Source organism: Podarcis bocagei, assembly GCF_964188305.1.
Source record: "Podarcis bocagei genome assembly, chromosome: 7".
NCBI classification, from domain to species: Eukaryota; Metazoa; Chordata; class Lepidosauria; order Squamata; family Lacertidae; genus Podarcis; species Podarcis bocagei.
In genome coordinates, this window is record NC_138132.1 from 8117222 (window position 1) to 8138716 (window position 21495).

The 21495-nt window shown below is 46.7% G+C and overlaps 1 protein-coding gene across 5 annotated transcripts; it reads right to left on the reverse strand.

Moving 5' to 3' along the window:
* Positions 1 to 769: 769 nt before the first annotated feature.
* MEIOSIN (meiosis initiator) lies at positions 770 to 20592 on the reverse strand. 5 transcript variants are annotated; one of them, XM_081200409.1, is made up of 14 exons: positions 20567 to 20592; positions 17795 to 17874; positions 16399 to 16489; positions 16090 to 16189; positions 15141 to 15269; positions 14426 to 14650; positions 13806 to 13929; positions 11005 to 11108; positions 10567 to 10713; positions 8912 to 8988; positions 7409 to 7528; positions 5977 to 6233; positions 3655 to 3744; positions 770 to 2476 (listed from the first exon to the last, which is right to left on the reverse strand). In XM_081200409.1, exons 2-14 carry the CDS (start codon positions 17872 to 17874, stop codon positions 2305 to 2307), a joined length of 1716 nt encoding a protein of 571 aa, XP_081056535.1. In that variant the 5' UTR covers positions 20567 to 20592; the 3' UTR covers positions 770 to 2304. The 5 variants fall into 5 exon arrangements, with proteins under 5 accessions (XP_081056535.1, XP_081056533.1, XP_081056532.1 ...); XM_081200407.1 differs by having other exon boundaries at positions 20503 to 20592; XM_081200406.1 differs by lacking the exon at positions 20567 to 20592 and adding an exon at positions 20453 to 20488 and having other exon boundaries at positions 10567 to 10710.
* Between the last annotated feature and the right edge of the window lie 903 nt (positions 20593 to 21495).

Here is a 21495-nt window from a genome sequence, read left to right on the forward strand (position 1 = left end):
CCCTTAAGGTCCCTTCCAACTTTATGATTCTACAAAGGCTTTTCTAGGGACTGTCTGTCACTCAAAACAAGAATCCACTGCCGACTTGCCTTCCTGCACAAACCTCGTGGCAGATATCACTTCCTTCCCTCTCCAAAGGCTCTACCAGCAACCCATAGTGGGGCAGAGGCTCAACTTTACAAGGACACCATCCTGCTAGCCTGAGTGCTTTGTGCCCAATGGTGGTTTGGTTACATGCACAGCAATGCTCTACTGTGGATTTTTGGAGGGTAGTTAAAAATGCTGCAATTCTATACACACTTACTTGGGACTAAGGTCCATTTAACTCAATGGGGATTTATTTCTGAATAGTCATGACTCTATAAGAATGACATGAAAATCATGAAGTCCCCAGAACAAATATCACTGCTGCCATGAAGTCACTTGGCAAACCGCTATTGTCTCAGATGGGAATAATAATACCACCTAACCTACTTGAAGATTACAGAGATACCATTGTAAGTAAGAAGCAACTATATGAAGTGTCCCTAAATGTAAAGCAAAGACTTGGCTAGAGGCAAGCAGGTTGTGACATGAGCCTACAGCATGTTTTCAATTGCCCAAAAGCAACTGTTTGAAAAACACAGGTGGCTGCTCCATGCACACCAGTTGCTGCTGCATGGAAAATTGACTGGCACAATTAATTCCTGGGCCCGAACAAGAAATATTCTGGGACCAGTTCTGAAAGGACCACAGGGAGGAGAGGCACAGAGGCACCAAAATGGTTATCTTATTTTAAAGCTAGCTTTTATTTTTAAATATAAATAGAGATGAGGACAAAACCTGCCAATAAATATATAAATACATAAATACAACTGTGGTAAAAGCCCATTCAAGCCTGCAACAGAATTTCAAACACAAACTGATTGTGAACAGGGGGAGGGACAATTTAAGAGGTGGGTAAAAGGCTGGGTGACTGAGAAAGTTTCCCCCAAGCAGGATGTAAACCAACTACAAATGTTGTATAGAGACTCACTTCATAAGTACAATCTTCATGACGCCCTACTTTCTCAATGTGAAGAACCCACCCTTGTTAGCTCAATTTCAAGTTTGTCTTTCTGACTCCCTTTCAACCACAGACCAAAGATATAGAATTGTTCCTTCCTCAAGATTTCTGCTGTACAGGCCCATTGTGTCAGTAGGGACACAATGCTACCCAGAGCAAACTTCGAACTCATTCATTTGCTCCAGGTAAACAGCAAAGGAGCACATGAAGCAACTCACTATGTAACAAAGCATCAAATCTGCTGTGGAGCAAACGAGTCCATGCGGACTTCAGAAATTGCATTTCATGCTGCAGCAAAATTTTCCTATGGATCTAAGGTACTAGGAACTAAACTGACTGGGCAGGATAAAACTTACTCTCTGAGCTAAGCTCTGGTTAAGGGGATGACGAGTTAAAATCTTTGGCAATAAATATGGACCTGGGGTTTTGAAAAACAGGCACCCAACTTTCCATTGTGCTAGACATGGTGCTAGTCAGGGTTAAAAAAACTTTTTTTAAAAAGCTACGCGGATCCTTTTTTCAAAATCAAACACATTCATTTCAAATGGAGTAGTGCTCCTTGGCTAGGGGCAGGGAACTTGTGGCCCTCCAGATTTTGCTGGAGTGTAACTTCCATTATTCCTGACCATTTAGACATTTGGCTAGGACTAATGGGGGTTACAGGACCCAACAACAGGAGGAGGGCCACCGGTTCCCCACCCCTGTCCTAAAACAAAGGTTAAGTCCCATGTAAACTGCCAAAACTTCAGTTGGCCCAGCATGGTCCTAGCACCCAGGCCCAGGGATTTCCCTTCCCCTTGCCAATGTTGCTAACATTATGTTGCAGACCACCAGAGGCCAGCTTTGGTAGCCTTAAACACAGTGGAAGCCACTGTGGGTCTCTGGTGGATTGTAACATAAAATGCATGTGGTTACTGGGAAAAGTCCACCTGTGCTTTTCCTTCTCAGGAACCACCTTCTGGAAAGCCAGAGGCACAGCAGCTGATGTGGGGTGCAAGCAGCAGAAAGGAGCAGAAAATAGGGGCGTGTTTATGTGCTGCAACAAAGGGACTCCTGTCTCCTCCCTTTTTTTCTACACCCCCTACATTACTGTCCCAGCCAATGGGGTCCATGGAGCCCCTGTTGTCTGGCAAGTTGCTGAAAAGGGGGAGGGAGCACACACTTCATTGCAAACCCATCAGCTGGAAAAGTCTGTAACCATTGATAAAGGGCCATCTTTCCCATGAATGGATACGCCATTACCGTTACAGTGCAAAGAGTCAGGGGATAAGCTTGAGTAAAGAGAGGTCACCAAAGGTCTGGGAGCCATGGAGGGATTTTTCAGCGAGCAGCATGTGGAAAGGTTTGGGAGGCTCTGGTTCCTCCTCCCCACTGGAGAAGTCGTCCCTCACGATGCGATTATTCAGGCGGCTGAACCGCCGAGCTTTCATGCTGGAAGAGATGGAACATAAAATGATAAGCTTATCACTCAAGTGGTTATTTCCGGCCGACAATTCATCTGTAATCGCCAGATTGCAGTGAACGCGGCACATAACGAAGCCACCATGTGATGGCTGCCATTACGATGTGACAAAAACAAGGCGATGTGAATTGGAACGCAAGGGAACTTCACTTATGCGGCTTGCCATGAAGCGACAGGCAGTGATAATCATAACATGACCCCCCTTGTCGATTAATGAATGCCTGCTTTTAGAAAAATCAAATATAAACAAACACTCGTTAACCTCCCTGCGTGATGGAGAGGATGCTGCACAGTGGATCATAACATGATAACAGCTCATATAACTGTTGTAGGCGCTCAGGTTACCAAATGACAGAAGCACTTGGAATTGGAATCCCTTTCTTTTCATGGTTAAGTTCACAGGGAGATAGAAAGGCAATAGAAAAGCTCAGCTTCCTACCAAAAGGATCCAACACCCTGAGATATACATAGGAAGCTACCTTAGACCAACCCTTACAATTTGTCTATCTAGCCCAGTACTGTCTACTCTGACTAGCAGCAGCTCTCCAGGGTCTTTCCCATCCTCAGGGAGAATTCTCTGTGGCAGCCCCTTAAACTGGAGGATTCCCTCTCCACAGGGATTCACCTCGTAGAGTTGGAAGGGAGCCGGAGGGTCATTCAGTCCAAACCCGCCTCCCCTCAATATGCAGGAATCTCAACATACAGTCCCCCATCCAATTTGAAACCATACCAGAACCTGCTTAACTTCTGCAAATGTACTTCCAGTTTTATCACTGCACCACTAGGAGAACTTTCTAAAGACTTGCCTGCTCACCCTGGCATTTGATGCCTGAGATAGACATTTTAGGACCCAGCCTATTCTCTTGACTGCAATCTGTTTTAACTATTTTTTATTACTGTATTTCCAAATCTTTGTAATCTGCCCTGGGACCTCATGGTGACAGGCTGGTAAGGAAACAACAACAACAACGGGTCCTTTTTAAACTGCAGGTGCTGGAGATTTATCCTGGACATCTGGCCTGCAGAACAGGAGCTCTATCACATCTGTGTCTTTGAACCACAGGGCTGACCTAGAAACTGGCCTGCTGGATGACTACCCAAGGAACAGCCTCATGCCAGCGTGTGTTTTGATCAGCGCCAGACATACCAATATGGCTTCCGCTCTTGCTTCGTCATCATACGCCACAGCTGGGCCAGCTCTCTCGTAGCAACTGTGGAGGCCATGCCTGGGCAAGCGCTGCCAAGAGAAAAGATGGTTTGGTCATCCAGATTCACAAGAGGCGGGCGCACGTGAATCTTTGCCAATGTCCCCATGTTCCCTTGAGGTTTAGAGAAGCAGGTTGCCTTGGCAACCCCCTGCTAGGCTAGCCTTTTGCTCTCCATAGAGACCAGTGTTTAAAAACTAGCATGCACACACACCTGAATGAAACCTAAACCGCTCCCTCCCCACCCCCGCCCAAACACACACCTTGCCAGCCCATGGCTGCAAGGAGCTTGTGCAGAAGATATTCTTCCCTTGAAGCACCTAGAATTTTATCATTAAATCAGCTAGCAGGCAACAGAAGAAGTGCAACCCAATCTAGGCCCGTTCCCAGAGACAGCTTGTGATGTTGCAATTTTCTTCTCCCTGGTTACAGGTCTTGATAAAATCGTTGGCATCTCAACTTTCATATAGGGGGGATTTAAAAATAAATGTATTCAGGGTGGCTGAGAAACACACAAGCACAGCCTATGCAGGTGCTGAGTCCTAGAAGTTGGGACTTTAATACAAGTCTCAAATTCTTGACTAAGGGACAGATTTGTAATTGCAACGGAGAGTTGTGCAGTTGACAGATGCAAGGGTGATCGGGGTAGGAAAAAGTGTGCCCGGTAGTCGCCCCAACCCAATTATGGGAATCCCTCCCACTGCACAGAACACTCTTTGGAAGCTTTGAACAGTCTACCTATTTGCTCAGGGTTAGGCTGGGAAAATTGACATTAAAAGGTAAAGGTAAAGGGACCCCTGACCATTAGGTCCAGCCGTGACCGACTCTGGGGTTGTGGCGCTCATCTCGCTTTATTGGCCAAGGGAGCCGGTGTACAGCTTCTGGGTCATGTGGCCAGCATGACTAAGCCGCTTCTGGCGAACCAGAACAGCGCACGGAAACGCTGTTTACCTTCCCGCCGGAGCGGTATCTATTTATCTACTTGCACTTTGACATGCTTTCGAACTGCTAGGTTGGCAGGAGCAGGGACCGAGCAACGGGCGCTCATCCCATCGCGGGGATTCGAACCGCTGACCTTCTGATCGGCAAGTCCTAGGCTCTGTGGTTTAACCCACAGAGCCACTTGATTAAATATTATTCTGCTCTGTCTGGAAGGACAGAATCTGCACTGGGTGTTCAGAATGGGGCAGGCAAAAAAACTAAAACTGGAACAACAATGGGATATCAGCTCCTCCCAAGGCATGACAGATGACAGCAACAACCAGGGGAAAGAAAGACATAACATCTTACAAGGTCTGGAAGAAACACCACAGACAGAATAATTGCCACCCACAGGAAGAAGAAGGATATACCGGTAGTTTGAGCTCCTCACTTGTAGTTTTATAAATCATTTAATGAGTCAACACGAATAGAAGTCATTAATATTGCAGTTGTTGGATAATAAGGATTTATTATTACGACCTGAATGTAATAGAAATTAATGAGATTTTTGGAACAGAGAAAAAAATAATCATCAAATCTAGCACACGGGGTGAGGCAGTCAAACGTTTCGGCTCCTGAACGATTGAAAACCAGAAGTGAGTGTACCGGTTTTCGAACATTCTTTTGGAAGCCGAATGTCTGATGGGACTTCTATGGCTTTCAATTGGCTGCAGAAGGCAGGAGGCAGTTTTGAGATGAATGAGGGTGAACCAGCTTAAACGTAATCCAGACAAGCCGGGGGGGTGGAAGTGGAGGTGGAGAAAGCTACCAGTTCAAGATGGATATCATGTGAAACTGGATGGGACTGCACTTCCCCTAATAGACCAAGTTTGCATTCTGGGCTTCCTCCTGGATACTACATTATCTGTGGAAGTACAGTGGTATCTCGGGTTAAGTACTTAATTCGTTCCGGAGGTCCGTTCTTAACCTGAAACTGTTCTTAACTTGAAGCACTACTTTAGCTAATGGGGCCTCCTGCGGCCGCCACACTGCCAGAGCACGATTTCTGTTCTCATCCTGAAGCAAAGTTCTTAACCCGAGGTACTATTTCTGGGTTAGCAGAGTCTGTAACCTGAAGCGTATGTAACCTGAAGCGTATGTAACCCGAGGTACCACTGTAAAGGTGATGGCAAGGGGTGTCTTTGATGATCTTAAACTGAAAAGCCAGCTGCAATCCTAACTGGATATGGTGGATCTCCCTACAGGGATTCATGACCTGGTTCTGTCCAGACCGGCCTAGATTTCAGTCTCTCTGTAAGAGTTTGTTGCCCTCCAGTTCTCACCGGATGTAGTGCTTGCGGTTCAGGCGGCAGAACATGATGAAGCCGTTCACGCACTTCTTTTTCAGCTGCAGAGGAGATGAGCCGCTACGTTTCTCACAGGCTGCTGGCCGGCGCCTTTGCCTCCTGACCACCTTCTTCATCTTCTTCTGGCAGCTGACCTGAGATGGCCTCACCCTCTTGGATGGTGGTGTCCAGGTGCTGTCGCTGTTCTCATCACTGGAAGACGCTGGGAATTCAGGCCTGGCGGTAGCTGTTTCCTGACAGGAGAAGGTGGAAGGGGAGTCAGGCTACTCAGAGAGGGAAGAGGCGTGTGGAATTGCGCCATCTGGTCCAAATGATCTGCACACCGCTGAGAGGTTTTACTACAATCTAACGATGTGTAAATTTTGTTAAATACAGTCGTACCTCGGACGTCGAACAGAATCCATTCTGGAAGCTTGTTTGACTTCCAAAACGTTTGACTTCCAAAGCGCAGCTTCTGATTGGCTACAGGAAGCCCCTGCAGCCAATCAGAAGCTCCGTCGGACATTCATTTTCCAAAAGAACATTCGAAAACCGGAACACTCACTTCTGGTTTTCGATCGTTCAGGAGTCAAAACGTTCGACTCCCAAGGTGTTCGGGAGCCGAGGTACGAGTATAAATAAAGACAGAGTCTTACAATTCTTGAGCCTTTTTTCTGGGTAAGAAAAATCGTCTTACTGAATGAATTAAACCCCACTGTTCTTGTAAAAAAAATAAATCACTTTGCTAATCTGACATCAAACAAAAATAGAGTCCCCCTACCCAATTATGTCACAGTTTTCAGAAAACCCTAAAAACACAATGAACTGTATTTGACAACTGACTTCAGTTTCCTGTAAACAGTATGAAATGGTACAGAAGTGCAGAATTATACAGGGCTAATATGTGGTGTTTGTAACAATCCCCAGTGTAAATTTCTGTAACGGGAGGTGGGAACCTTAAGTCTGGGGACCAAATGTGCCACTCAAGGTTTCTCTCTATGGAACTTGGGACTTTCCCTAGGTTACAACTCGCCCACAACCATGCCCCTCTCAAGCCCTGCTCTGTACCCTCCTTGACTGTTTTTGCCTGGTTGGAATGTGCCCTTGAACTTTGATAAAGCTTTTTGTGTGCCTGGAGGAAAGAGGAGTGCGTGTTATTAAGACTTCACTGACCCAAATGACCTTTTAGTGGAGCCTCAAATTGAAAGAAGAATACAAGGTCGAAACAACAGAGAACAACCAAGTTCCTTATTTGGGATGAATAAATAGAAGTTGATGCCTTGCAGGTGGGGTGTGTGTGTGGATTAACTATATGACCCCCAAATGTATAGGAGAATTCATGAACCAGTCAATCACGCTTCCAGTAATAGAAGAGGAGGTTCCCCTACACACAAAGTTAACATCTCCATCTCTACAACCTTCTTCTCACCTCTTGAAGATACTGTTTGTTCCATAAAGATGTTCTCCCATTCATTTGTGACACGGGGCTGGAATTACTTTTACCTGTTTCATTGTAGGAAAGGTAGCAGTGATCCAGCGTGAATGCCGACTGCAAAAGAAGGAAGAAATTAGAGGTGGGGACCTTTGCAGACAGAATCTTAAAAGGAGAGGTGGTGCACAGAAAGAAAGATTATAATTAAAGCAGTTTTTCTTTGAAAACAGAGATGGAATATGATCCTAGCCTAGATTCTACCAGCCTTTAATTCCTTGAAATTAAACTGGATAGTTTGGCCCAGAGCAATGTAACTGCTCATGGGGTGCAAACACATTGGACAACTACAGAGACTGTATCATAAACCACATAAATCAGAGAGATGGGTGTATTTGGACAGAAATAAAACAAATATTTAGATTACTACACATATGTCATTTCTAGGCAGGCCAGTTTGCAAGTACAGTGGTACCTCGGGTTAAGTACTTAATTCGTTCCGGAGGCCCGTTCTTAACCTGAAACTGTTCTTAACCTGAAGCACCACTTTAGCTAATGGGGCCTCCTGCTGCCGCCGTGCGATTTCTGTTCTCATCCTGAAGCAAAGTTCTTAACCCGAGGTACTATTTCTGGGTTAGCGGAGTCTGTAATCTGAAGCGTATGTAACCTGAAGCGCATGTAACCCGAGGTACCACTGTATCTGCAGAGAGCTTTCACAGCAAATCATGCAGAGGCAGGCTGCTGATCTATTGCCCATGCCCAAGGAAGTTGGGAGGAAGAGACCCTGGGATTCAGCTATAAGGAAGACAGCCAAAGCCACCCCTCCATGGACATAAGCGAATGAGCCACCCATGACAGGTGAAAACAAAGGGAATGACTACTTAACTGGGCCACTGTTTTTGGACAGGCACCTAAGTGCCCATCTCCAGGGGATGTCACAAGAGGCCCCATCATCACCTTTTCCAGGAACTGCACCCTGAAAAGAAGCCATAACGACCACAGGATGAGAGAGAAAAGTTTTTCTCCCTCTCTCATAACGCTAGAACTGGGAACATCCAGTGAAGCTGCATGTTGCAAGATTCTAAACAGACCAAAGGAAGTGCCGTATTTTTCGCTCTATAAGACGCACCAGACCACAAGACGCACCTAGTTTTTGGAGGAGGAAAACAATAAAAAAAAATCTGAATCTCAGAAGCCAGAACAGCAAGAGGGATCGCTGTGCAGTGAAAGCAGCAATCCCTCTTGCTGTTCTGGCTTCTGGGATAGCTGCGCAGCCTGCATTCGCTCCATAAGACGCACACACATTTCCCCTTACTTTTTAGGAGGGAAAAAGTGAGTCTTATAGAGCAAAAAATACGGTATTTCTTTGCACAGTGCGTAGTTAAATTTTGGAACTTACTCTCACAAGGTGTATTGATGGCTCAACTTGGTACAGCCTCAACTTGGTATGAAAAATGGAGGAAATGGATGAATATACATAAAGCTGAGGGGCAATGCACTTACCTTTCTCAAGAGGGTTCCTGAAAGGGCCTGAGAAAAACTGCTAGACTGAGGGGACAGATACACATCTTCAAATAACACTGCAGGATAACAAACAAGGTTCCACTAAATCTCAAGCAAGCACTTTCAAAGAAGGTTATCCACGTTTCCTCATCTCAGATGAACTTCATCCCAAACTCAAAGCGGGTGCGGAACCAATCAAGTTCCAGTTTTTTTATTTGCTCTCAGGTTTCCCTCTGCCTGTCTCTCAGCATGTCACAATTTGCCCAAATGTAAATCCCACCCCAAAGGGTAATATTGTGACTGTTGAAGCAATGAAATCTACTGTAGAGGACTGTGAAGTATCCAAGACACGGATGAGCTGCATTCTGAGACATGCTCAGTAGTAGAATTACATACACTATGCCCATATAATTCTGTGGAGGTGCAGCTCTGCATTTCATTAACCGCCAATGCAAAACAACCTTGTCAGGTAAAGGGACCCCTGACCATTAGGTCCAGTCGTGACTGACCGACTCTGGGGTTGCGGCGCTCATCTCGCTTTATTGGCCGAGGGAGCCGGCATTTACCTTACCGCCTGAGCGGTACCTATTTATCTACTTGCACTTTGACAAACTGCTAGGTTGGCAGGAGCAGGGACCGAGCAACAGGAGCTCACCCCGTTGCGGGGATTTGAACCGCCAACCTTCTGATTGGCAAATCCTAGGCTCTGTGGTTTAACCCACAGTGCCACCCGCATCCCTTAAACAACCTTGTAGCTCAGCACAATTGTTTCAGGAGAAGACAGAACCATCTCTCACCAATCAACATAATGGCTTGTTTGTGAAGCAACACATCTAGGGGAGAATGTGGCAAACCTCACATGTCATTTAATTACACAAAAACAGATTTCTCTGTTGCCCCTCCAGAGTATAAGAGGCAGAGGATGAGATTGGGCCAATCAGATGCATTGGGCCAATCCTAAAGCACACAGAGATATTTATTTGGAGGAACCAGATGGAATAGTTTATTTTGTACGCTATGGTTGTAATTTGCAGTCAGGGATTTGCCTTCTATCCATGTATATATTTAATGGAGAAGAGAAAGATGCTTTGTGTTACACATAGGTTTCATCGGAGGATACAACTGTCCACTCTCTTCTAAAATAAGTTGATAGTGGATGGCTGCCTTAGTGGCCTGAAAATCCCAATTTCCCCCCAGTAAAATGTTCAGCCCTTATAGCTGCAGAGATAAGCTTAAAAAATGGTAAGTAGTACTTTTAAAAATACTGTATATATATTGGAAACTAGAAAAGGGGGAGAGGAATGATTAAGACTTCCAGAGAGCGGGGGGTGGGGGGTGGGATAGGATTAAGGGTTCTCCATTGCTCAAGAAACAATGTCATGCAAAATATATGAGCAAAGTACTTAAATAATATATTCTGTTTGTTTAAATAGGTTTTCATTAGCACAGACTTTGGATTCTCCCCTGCCTCATTTATTTATTTTTTTGTAAATAACATGAAGCATTTTCTTGCATTTCTGCTTTTGAAAAATACTGTGTATAAAACTGATTTCACAGGGAAGGTGGTGTGCCTACTAAGCCCTCCTTGCAGGGACAGGATGAGGAGACACTTGGAGCAAGAGGCACAACTGGGCCACTCCTTCCTGCAACTTTACCTGGGGAAAGCTCATCCTGGCTGCCGTGGAGGATATGCCTAGGAAGCAGCCGAGCAGGAGAGGTGAAAAGTGAAGGGCTCAGCCCCAAATCCGAGCAAGTGTTGCTTTGGGCCTCAATCCGAGGGGAACATAGCTGCATGCTTCCTGCTAAGAAAAGAGAGTGAGATTTTGTGTCCCGTTTCTGGAAGACTGTTGAATATTGGCAGACGGCAACCACTGTGCAAAGCACCTGATGCCTGCCTCTCAATGGCATTTCAGTTGAAATCCTAAACACGCTCACTGGGGAAGTAAATCCCATTGAATTTAGTGGGGCTGGTTCTAAGCTCAGGAGCACGCGGCATTTTGCAGCCCTGCAGCTTCCCTGCATCAAAGTCCCAGCACCCTGCCCTCCAGCAGTGCCTTTTCCTGGGCCTTTCCACAGCTTTGCTTGCAGCTTACCATGGGAACTGTTCACTGGGGACTGGGTGGAGAGCCAAGGGCTGTCTCTGGATGCTTCTTCCTCTTCTTCCTCACAAGAGGAATAATAATGCACAAGCTCTTGCCTGAAAGAATAGAGAGGGTGGCCAAGGCAGTCAAGAGGTGCTATATCAAAATTTTAGGATGCCAGCAGTAAAAAAGAAGAGCTTATTGGAGATGTGGCGGTGTGGAGAGGGGACTCAAGAGATACAAGGTCCTGAGTTGGGCCTACAGAATATTTTGAACACCCCTTTCTTTCTTTCTTTCTTTCTTTCTTTCTTTTTTTAATTTGCATTTCTGATAAATTTCAACACAAGAAACAAAGCAACACCCCCCAAAGTAATAGAAAATAGGAAAAAGAAAATTACATACTACATATTATATTACACCAGTCATTGATGAACTTCCCTTCCTCTCCTTCCATGGTTCCTTTTATCTTCCACTTCCTCTTGAGTTTTCTTAGTTTCCCCAATCTTTCTCTGCTCCTCCTGTTAAGCTCTAGTTCTAACTTATGCTGCTGAAAATATTACCATCCTGCTAGGCCATGGGTAGGCAAACTAAGGCCCGGGGGCCGGATCCGGCCCAATAGCCTTCTAAATCTGGCCCGCAGACGGTCCGGGAATCAGCATGTTTTTACATGAGTAGAATGTGCTCTTTTATTTAAAATGCACCTCTGGATTATTTGTGGAGCATAGGAATTCGTTCATTTCCCCCCCCCCCGCCCCCCCCAAATATAGTCCAGCTCCCCACAAAGTCTGAGGGACAGTGGACCAGCCCCCTGCTGAAAAAGTTTGCTGACCCCTGTGCTAGGCTAAATGTCTGGTTATAATAAACTTTCATATAATCAATAAATAATACCCAGTCCTCCTTACATCTTTTATCATTTTATTTTCTTATTCTAGTGGTCATGCCTGCTAACTCTGCATATTCTAACGATTTGAGATGCCCTTCTTCTTTCGTTGGTACCTTATCTGTTTTCCATTTTTGTCCTAGTAACACACGGAGCGCACCTTTCAGTGCTGCACAAGTTCCCTGCTGCTGGTTTATATTAGGGACAAGCAACTGGTGGCACAGGGGCTCAGTGGCGTAGCATGGGTTGTCAGCACCCGGGGCAAGGCAAGTAATTTGCGCCCCCTAACCCATGGATTTGCGCCCCCTAACCCTAACCCCCAGATGTTGCGCCCAGTGCGGCCGGCCCCCCCTGCACCCCCCACGCTACGCCACTGCAGGGGCTCAATCTGAAGCCCCGCCCTTGGGTTTCCTACGTGTCCCACATTCCCTCCAAACAAATCCTAAATGCCTCCTCTACCATTATATTATGTAATGTAGGCAATTGGACTTGCACAAGGAGGCAAAGGGATCTTTTACCCTTGGTGAGAGCCAGTGCGGCATAGTGGTTAGAGTGTCTGACTAGTGCCTAGGAGACCAGAGTTCAAATCCCCACTTGGCCATGAAGCTCCCTGGGTGACCGTGGGCCAGGCCTTGCCTCTCAGTCCAATCTACCTCACTTGTTGTGAGAATTAAATGAGTAGGGGGAGAACCATGAACACCACTTTGAGCTCACTGGAGGTGGGATATGAATTAAAGAATTAAATGAAAATAAAATAACACCCCTGTCACCCTCTATGCACCTCGCCTGCTGATTCTTGCGTAGGGCTGGGCAATATATTGATATATCATCCAAAACTGGTTTGAAGTCCAATTATTGTGATATCAGTTTCATAATTATTGACCTGGCAATGTATTGCGAATTGTGTGTTCGTGTGTGTGTGTGTGTTATGCAAAAATCACACATGTGTGACAAACCATGAAGCCAACTGATGCTTCTGCATAGCTCCATACTTCAGACATGGTGATATGTCAATATATTGCAATGTTTAAAGGTAAAGGTAAAGGGACCCCTGACCGTTAGGTCCAGCCGCAGACTACTCTGGGGTTGCGGCCCTCATCTCGCTTTACTGGCCGAGGGAGCCGGCGTTCAGCTTCCGGGTCATGTGGCCAGCATGACTAAGCCGCTTCTGGCGAACCAGAGCAGCGCACGGAAACGCCGTTTACCTTCCCACTGGAGCGGTACCTATTTATCTACTTGCACTTTGACGTGCTTTCGAACTGCTAGGTTGGCAGGAGCTGGGACCCAGCAACAGGAGCTCACCCTGTCGCGGGGATTCGAACCACTGACCTTCTGATCGGCTCTGTGGTTTAACCCACAGCGCCACCCAAGTCCCATTGCAATGTTTAGCTAGTGATATATCATGATGTTGAAAACCAGGTATCGCCCAGCCCTACTTTTTGCCTCTGCATAGTTCCATCCTTATTTCAGACATAGTGATATTATTGGTACATCACAATGTTTAGCTGATGACATATTGCAATTTTGAAAACCAGAAGTCGCCCAGCTCTACACTTGTGAAAGAGGCCAGGCACAGCCAAATGGGAGTGAGCAGTTTAGGTGGATAGTTGGAGATTTCAGAGGCAAAGTGCCAGGCAAAAACATTCCTCTTCTCCTCCCAGGCCTTTGGCTAATTAAACAAACTGTGGCAGGTATTGTTGTTTGTTTGTTTCTATGTTACGCATTTTTGTGCTTTTATATTGCCTTTTGATCCTCAGATGAAGGGTGATACAGAAATCCAATGAAGCCTATACTTTTGGCTCTCCAGCCCCTGCCCAGTTCGAAACATAAGGTCTTTGTCAAAAATGAGTTCCAGACCAGAGGTCTGCTTTAAGCTACTCCCTCGTGGGAACTCAACTTTACAAGCTGCCAATTATCCACTCTCTGCTCCTACCCCATTGGTGAATGTCCAGGTCCTTCAGAATACTGACGCAGCTCTTCGTACGCTACTTGTGCTGCACACACAGAAAACACATCTCCATCCTTGCTTTCCTCTTGGCTGCGACCCAAGTTCCAGTCTGCCAGTAACAGTGACAATGGGAGGGGAAGGGGAGAGTTGTTAGAAACTTTGCAGAACCCATTCACTCCATCCTCTGTGAGCTACAGAAAGAGAGTTTTATTACAGCCAAGTACGACTAGGAACAGCACGCAGAGAACAGCTCCTGGTGGCCTCTCCCCAAGGTTAAGGGCTCCATTTCAAGGTCTGATAAAAGTCCAAACCTGAATTTCCTTTAGAAACAACTGATATAAACTGGACTGCAGATTCTGCCCCCCCCATAGGTTAATCTTTAATATACTGGACACAGTGGGAGGCTGTGGAAGACAGGAGTGCCTGGCGTGTGCTGGTCCATGGGGTCACGAAAAGTCGGACACGACTGAACGACTAAACAACAACAACAGCAGCAGCCTCACTTTGGTTACCACTGTGCCCTTGCTCTTTGTTAAAATCTTTACACAAAAACCGTCCAAAAAGCAACGAGGAAACCACCCCTGCAGCACGGAACGGGACTCCACCTTTGGTGATGTCCAGAAAGGGAGCGCTTGCAGGCCGGTAATATTCTGACACTGGAACTTGGAAGCTGGGAAAGAAAGGGGATTGCTTCTGGGAGGACGAAAGGAGCGCAGACACCTCTTCCACGGCAGACATGCTCTCCTCTCTGCGCATGTCAGCTTGGGAAGGGCCCTTCGCAGTCTCCAAAGCAAGGCACTTGCACGCTTTTTTGCTCACCCCTCGCCGCTCTGCAGAAACAAGTGACACAAGCGTTATTGAGCAGAGTCTCAGCTATCGCAGTCACCTGCCCTGTGGCATCAGGCGCATTTGCTAAGTAAATGTGAGACTCTTATGCCCACGTGGAGCAGAAACATAAGGGAACCTCAGAAGCCTTGCAGGTCCATCTGTAGCCTCAAACTTCATTGGTTCAAGAGCCCCCTCCCTCCAATACATGCTGCCCTTCTCTGAGATTGGACACATAGACCAAGAAACCTGCTTCCCCCCTCTTAGCCGTGCAGTGCAGGTACTCCTTCTCCACATTACCCCCACTCCAAAAGCAAAAGGCACATGGCACCCAATCCGCAGCCTATCCGAGCTCCACTCTGGCCCCTGCCATCAGCCTCATGGGTTGGTGGGGAGCCTGTCCTGTGAAGGTAGGAGAAAAGAAAGGCCTAACAGATTGAAACACATAACGTAAGAGGTTGTAGAACGCGGCACTTGCAGGATCCTTTCTGCAACCTGATTTGCGAGTGCGTCTCCTCTTCCTAGGTTTCTTGCAGACGCCCAGAGCTTTGGTTTTCTTTGCTCGTGGTGTGGCTTCTCTTTGTCCTCTCTTCAGGGCAGGTGCCGCCATCTGCTCAGACCCTCCTGTTTTCATAAATGAGATAATTGTCCATAAAGGTCTTTCAGACTTTTCTATCCTCTACATTAGCTGACCCCAACATGCCTTCACTCCCTTGCTTCCACTTATTTCTCTACCTTTCCCCCCATTCCACCCTCGTTATTCTAATCTTTCCACCGGTACTCTTTGTCCAAAAAGCCAAAATCACACTTTCCATCCCTCAAGTGTCCCCCTTTTGCCCTTACATTGGACTCTTTTACTTCCTGGCTCCTCATTAAATACCCAACAAAAACTCATCTTTTCATCACATCATTTCCTAAACTGACTTCCTATCTCTATATTACAGTCCCCTTTCTTTGGTCCTCAACCACTGCATAGGTTGCAAGTCTGAAGGCAAGGCTTGTTTTCTTTATTTTTTGATTTACGTACAGTTCCTAGGTTATGTAGGTGCTTTAATATAAAAAAATGGACTGTGTAATTCTAGAACCAGAAAAATCCACACTCTGCTGAAGGCATAAACTCACACATGCTCATTTGTAACCCAGAAGAAAAGAGCAAACTTCTGTCAAGATTTCCTGCTTGGTCACTAGGAGGCAGTTCTTACCACAGGAGTTCAGGAGAGAGACTATTTGCAATCTTGCATTATAGGCTGCCTCAATTCACTCCTTAGCTCCTTTTGGGCAGCCATTCTCACATTGCTCTCCCACCCTTCCCAGACAGATATCCGTGTCTGATTAATTAACCCTTTTGTGGCCGCATACCTTTCTTTGTTCTTAATCCACAACACCTGCAACATAACTTGCTAAGTTTTGCTGCCTTCTCTGCCTCCCTTTGGTGCTGTATTACCTTTCTGTTCTCCGCAACGGACCTGGAGAACCGATCTGGCCGTATCAACGCTCGCCTGCAAATGTTCAATGTAGTGGAGGACCCGGAGGAGAATTTCTTTCTGTTTCAAGTCAGACAATCCAAAGCAAATGAGAGGAAATAAAAAGAGGAATGTTTGCAATTCCTACCAGTGTAAAATTTGGGAGCAGCAACACCACAAGGACCCATGTGCGACACATATTAAACTCTCTGAAGAGCCAGGGCCAATTTTCAACTGTGCAAATCAGAAAGCTTCTTTGAATGCACACAGTAAATTCTGCAGTACAGTACCTTTGTCAGCCTCTTGCAGTTAGTCCGCATAGGGATGGGCAACATCTGAGCCAGTTCTTTAAGTGTGTTGGTATAGTTATTGCATTTTCTTCTGTTGAGAATTAAAGGAAGGAGTCAGACACTTTCTTCAAAGTCAGTTGGTAATTTTTATTATTATTTTAAAATGCTGGTGCTTGCTATCTTTTAATAGATAAGAATAAAACGATAACAAATAAAACAAAATCTCTTTATTCATGTAGAGGCAGTTCTGCATATAGTGCTGTGGAGCAAAGCAACTTTCAGATACAGTGGTACCTCGGGTTAAGTACTTAATTCGTTCCGGGGGTCCATTCTTAACCTGAAACTGTTCTTAACCTGAAGCACCACTTTAGCTAATGGGGCCTCCTGCTGCGCCACCGCTGCATGATTTCTGTTCTCATCCTGAAGCAAAGTTCTTAACCCGAGGTACTATTTCTGGGTTAGCGGAGTCTGTAACCTGAAGCGTCTGTAACCTAAGGTACCACTGTATATGTTTCCATAGAATACCTCCCCACCCCCCATATTCAGTTGGACTTACTCCCAGTGAAGTGTGTCGAGAACACCCTTTTGTTGAAGCCAAGCAGGTGTGGGTCTGCTCAGTGCATAAACTTCCTGGGCTCTGGGAATGAGGCACCAGGCAGCTGCCTCCTTGGCTCTTGGAACCTGTTGGAGCACTGTGCCTCCCTCCCTAAGCCAGGCAGAAGCTTCCTGGACTTTGGGAAGGAGGCACCGGGCTTTAATACTCTAATTTACAGGGAACATTTAGGGGACTAGCCTAGTCCCCCTGACCACATGCCACTGGTGAGAGGTGTGGGTGGGCTGCCAACTTTTGGGCTCGCACAAAGCATTGTTGAAATTCTAAAGTCTAAAGCCTGCCCCTGCATGTGAATGCCACTTTGGGCTCCAAAATGGAATTAAGAGTGGGATGTAACTGCAAGAAATACTGTGGTACCTCGGGTTACATACACTTCAGGTTACATACGCTTCAGGTTACAGACTCCGCTAACTCAGAAATAGTACCTTCAGTTAAGAACTTTGCTTCAGGATGAGAACAGAAATCATGCTCCAGCGGCACGGCGGCAGCGGGAGGCCCCATTGGCTAAAGTGGTGCTTCGGGTTAAGAACAGTTTCAGGTTAAGAACAGACCTCCGGAATGAATTAAGTTCTTAACCCGAGGTACCACTGTAGATTGATAGGTAGCACTTTAATTTGACTCTCACAGCCCTCCAGATGTTGCACTACAATGCCCATTGTTCCTGACCATTGGCTATGCTGACTGGGGCTGATGGGAGTTGACAGCCCAAGTTCCTCCTGAGCGCCACAGGTCTCCCATCCCTGATGTAGGGCTTCAAGCTGTTTTCTTCCTCCCGCCCCTTACCTGTCACCAGAATTCTGTTGGGAATTCTTGCCGTTTGGCTGCAACTCCTCAGAGCAAACACATCCAATCTGGTCCCACATCTGTAACAGAGAAAGGTGAGGGGTGTGAGAGAGAAATACTGTTAATTCCTGATGCAGAAAAAAGGAGGCGAAGAGAGTGAGTGGTGGGAATTACCGTATTTTGCGCCCCATAAGACGCTCCGGCCCATAAGACGCACCTAGTTTTTTGGGGGGGAAATAAAGGGAAAAAAATATTTTCCCCCCCCCAGGCGCGGGGCTGGGGCAGCCCGAGCGTCCCCCGACCCCAGCCCCCAAACAGGCAGCTCTCTGCAAGCCGTGGGAGCCCAGCGGTGGTTCCCGCTGCTTGAGGAGAGATCCGCGAAGCCTGCGCGTGCTGGGATCAGCGCGCGCAGGCTTCGGGATGCCTGCAACTCTCCCCAAGCAGTGGGAACGTTCCCGCTGCTTGGGGAGAGATCCGCGAAGCCTGCACGTGCTGGGATCAGCGCTTGCAGGCTTCGGGATGCCTGCAACTCTCCCCAAGCAGTGGGAACGTTCCCGCTGCTTGGGGAGAGATCCGCGAAGCCTGCACGTGCTGGGATCAGCGCTTGCAGGCTTCGGGATGCCTGCAACTCTCCCCAAGCAGTGGGAACGTTCCCGCTGCTTGGGGAGAGATCCGCGAAGCCTGCACGTGCTGGGATCAGCGCTTGCAGGCTTCGGGATGCCGGCAACTCTCCCCAAGCAGTGGGAACGTTCCCGCTGCTTGAGGAGAGGTCCGCGAAGCCTGGAGAGCGAGAGGGGTCGGTGCGCACCTACCGCTCTCGCTCTCCAGGCTTCAGCGAAAGCCTGCATTCGCCCCATAAGACGCACCCACATTTCCCCTTCATTTTTGGAGGGGAAAAAGTGCGTCTTATAGGGCGAAAAATACGGTAATCTACAGGGAAAGGGGAAAGGGTTGGGGTACAAGGAATGGAAAAACGGAACTGGGAAGCAAATTATTTGCTGTATATTCGCTGGAGCCAGAATGCCGCTTTTCCAGCAGGGCGAACCAATACTGTACAGAGCACTTGCTCAATATAAAACAGGCTTGCCCTACTAGTGAGCCAGAAAACTGATAAAAGCCCAAGAACCTCGAACTGTGGGTGGCAAAAAGTGTTTTTCCATTTCTTTTACTGGACCAAAACATAACATCACTGTCAGGCAGCCATTTTAAGAGTCAAGCTTGCTCCCTCCCTTCCAAAGCACAATGCTTAACTCCTATCAAAACAGCCTTTATATTCTAACGTTAATGAAAGGCAAAATATAAATTTGCTCAGTGTTAATTACTGATGCAACAGTATTGCCATTTACTGTTGTTGAGGAGGAAAGGATTAGCTTTTACAAGCATGTCCTGAAAGTCTGAATACGTTTACAGATGGGGTCCACTTCAAAATGTTTGAGAAGCAATGTGTTAGGGGCCTGGGGGCCATGATAAGAGGACCGTTGTCAAACATTTGGCTGGTTACAATATACAGTATAGGTGGTGTGCCAAAACTGGCCCAAAACTGGTCATAAGTTGGGCAAGCTTGACCTAAAATGTATTCCTTGCAAAGATCCTAGTGAGAGAAGACTACATCAAAACTCTCCTATCAGCTATTGCCTTGCTTCCATTTTAGGTTCTGGGGAAGAAAAATTGACAATGTAATATATTCTGGGGGGAACTAAATCATAAAAGGGAAATACAGAAAAATGAAAATTGAAAAATGAAAATAAGAGAGGAACTTTCACGAACTGCAGGTTTTTAGAAGACATCTGAAGGCAGCCCTGTTTAGGGAGGAGACTTTTAATTGAGGGAAATGATGAGAGGCTCCCTGGCTCACAATGGGATATCAAGGGTCACTTAACTGAAATTTGGGGACAGGTAAATTCTGAGAGTGTTTGTGTTGGCATCATCTATGGGGTGGCAATGGGAAGGGATCTGCCAGAGGTAGCAATGGTCTAACACTGATGGGTCTGTTGTTGTTGTTGTTGTTATTTATTGAATCAAGACCTGATTTAAGATGGCTCACGACAGCAGCACTGCCACCATATAAATGCATGGCAAAACGAGAAGTGAGTCCCCAAAAGCACGTTTGGGTGAAAGATGGATCGAGGCAAAGATGGATAAAGATGACTAGAGGTCTAGAAGGGCTTCAGTATATCATCTGTAGCAGCAACTTCCATTGGGTGCCATGTGGGGCAGAGATGTCCCTGTTAGTTTTTAACACGGCAAGGAAATCCTCAAGATTTTGGGTCGAATGGAGAGAGGGGATCTGGGGATTAATTGAGGTGGGGGCCTCTTCCATGAAATTGAGGTTGCATGCGCACTGATGACATTTCAGTATTTGATATCCACATTTGACCTTTGAAGAAAAATTAAAATATATGGGATTAGCAAGACCCATCCTGAGACACAGAGCGGGGGAAATTATGGGGTGTGTGATTTGGGGGCCGTGTTTCAAAAATGTAATGTGAGGGGTGGGGTGAGGAACTAAAAAAAAGCGGGTTATATTGAATTGCGAAGTTAAGGTGGGAGTTTGAGGGAGAAGAGAAGTTACTGAGGAGAATCTAAATCTCCCCAGTGATGGTGGTATTAATCAAAGGCGTAAAGTGAGGTGAAGAGCGGGCAGAATATTCCACCCACCCCCATCCCACCAAAAAAGCCCCCTCTCCAATCTGTCCCCTCAGGGATACCTTCGCTCACAACGAAGCAAAGGGAAGGCGGGGCTGGGAGGGGGAGGGGAAAGCGCGCGCTCGCCTCAGCCCGCGAAATTCAGCGCAGGGCAGGAGAGAGCGCGCACGCGCGCGAGACCCAAATGCCAGCGGCGGCTTTTCCCGAGAGGGAAGGGGCGGGGCCTGCGGAAAAGCAAGGCGGACCTTCTGATTGGCGAGCTCGACGGGAGGAGGCGGAGCGCGTGGGGAAGCTTTACAAATCGGGGAGGGAAGAGAGGGTGGGAAGCTTCTCTTCAAAAATCCCCCCCGCCTTCAGTGAGCGCCACAGAGCATGCGCCGACCTTTGACGCATGCCCAGTTGCCTCCGGTGAAGGCAACGGAAGCGCTTCCCTTTGCCCTCACTCGCTGGAGCAAGTGAGAACAAGCCAGGCTGGCAACTTCTTTATTTCTTTATTTTTTGAAAGTACGCCGGTCTTGTTGCTGTGCCTTGTGGCGCGACAGCCGAAGCCTGTTGCTCCCTTTTTATCGCCAGGGGAAAGCTTCACATGTTGCCTCATATGCTTGTCTCCACACACAAATCCCAAGAAAGAAAGAAAGAAAGAAAGAAAGAAAGAAAGAAAGAAAGAAAATACAAATCCTAGTGGGTGTGACGATTATCGTTTTATTAATCACCTGCCAAACCACCGTCTCAAGGGGGTTCACATACAATATAGGATAATTAAAAACCCGTTTAAAGTGCAAAAAACAACAACACATATGTTTAAAACAGGGCTAAAAGCCTAACAATTGGATGTTTGCGGTAAAGATCCATTTCCCAGCTCGAAAAAAAATATTCAGCCTGTTTCTGGAAAGTGCAGATATACAGATTCTATCCAGTATTTAAAAAATCTCTGTAGTTAACAACAATAGAATTTACAAGCTACCCTCCTCCCAAAGCAGTCCAAGCAGCAAACCTATCAATAACCTATCAATAACAAAAATGGCATCCCCTCGTACAAGATCTTTAGGGGAGGC

Excerpts from the sequence above, each read along its gene's own strand:
- MEIOSIN (XM_081200405.1), bottom strand. Across the intron at positions 16,190-16,398 it reads ACTGCAAGAGGCTGACAAAG|AAAGAAATTCTCCTCCGGGT; the intron begins GTACTGTACTGC and ends GACTTGAAACAG. Across the intron at positions 11,109-13,805 it reads CCTGGACATTCACCAATGGG|GCAAGAGCTTGTGCATTATT; the intron begins GTAGGAGCAGAG and ends CTATTCTTTCAG.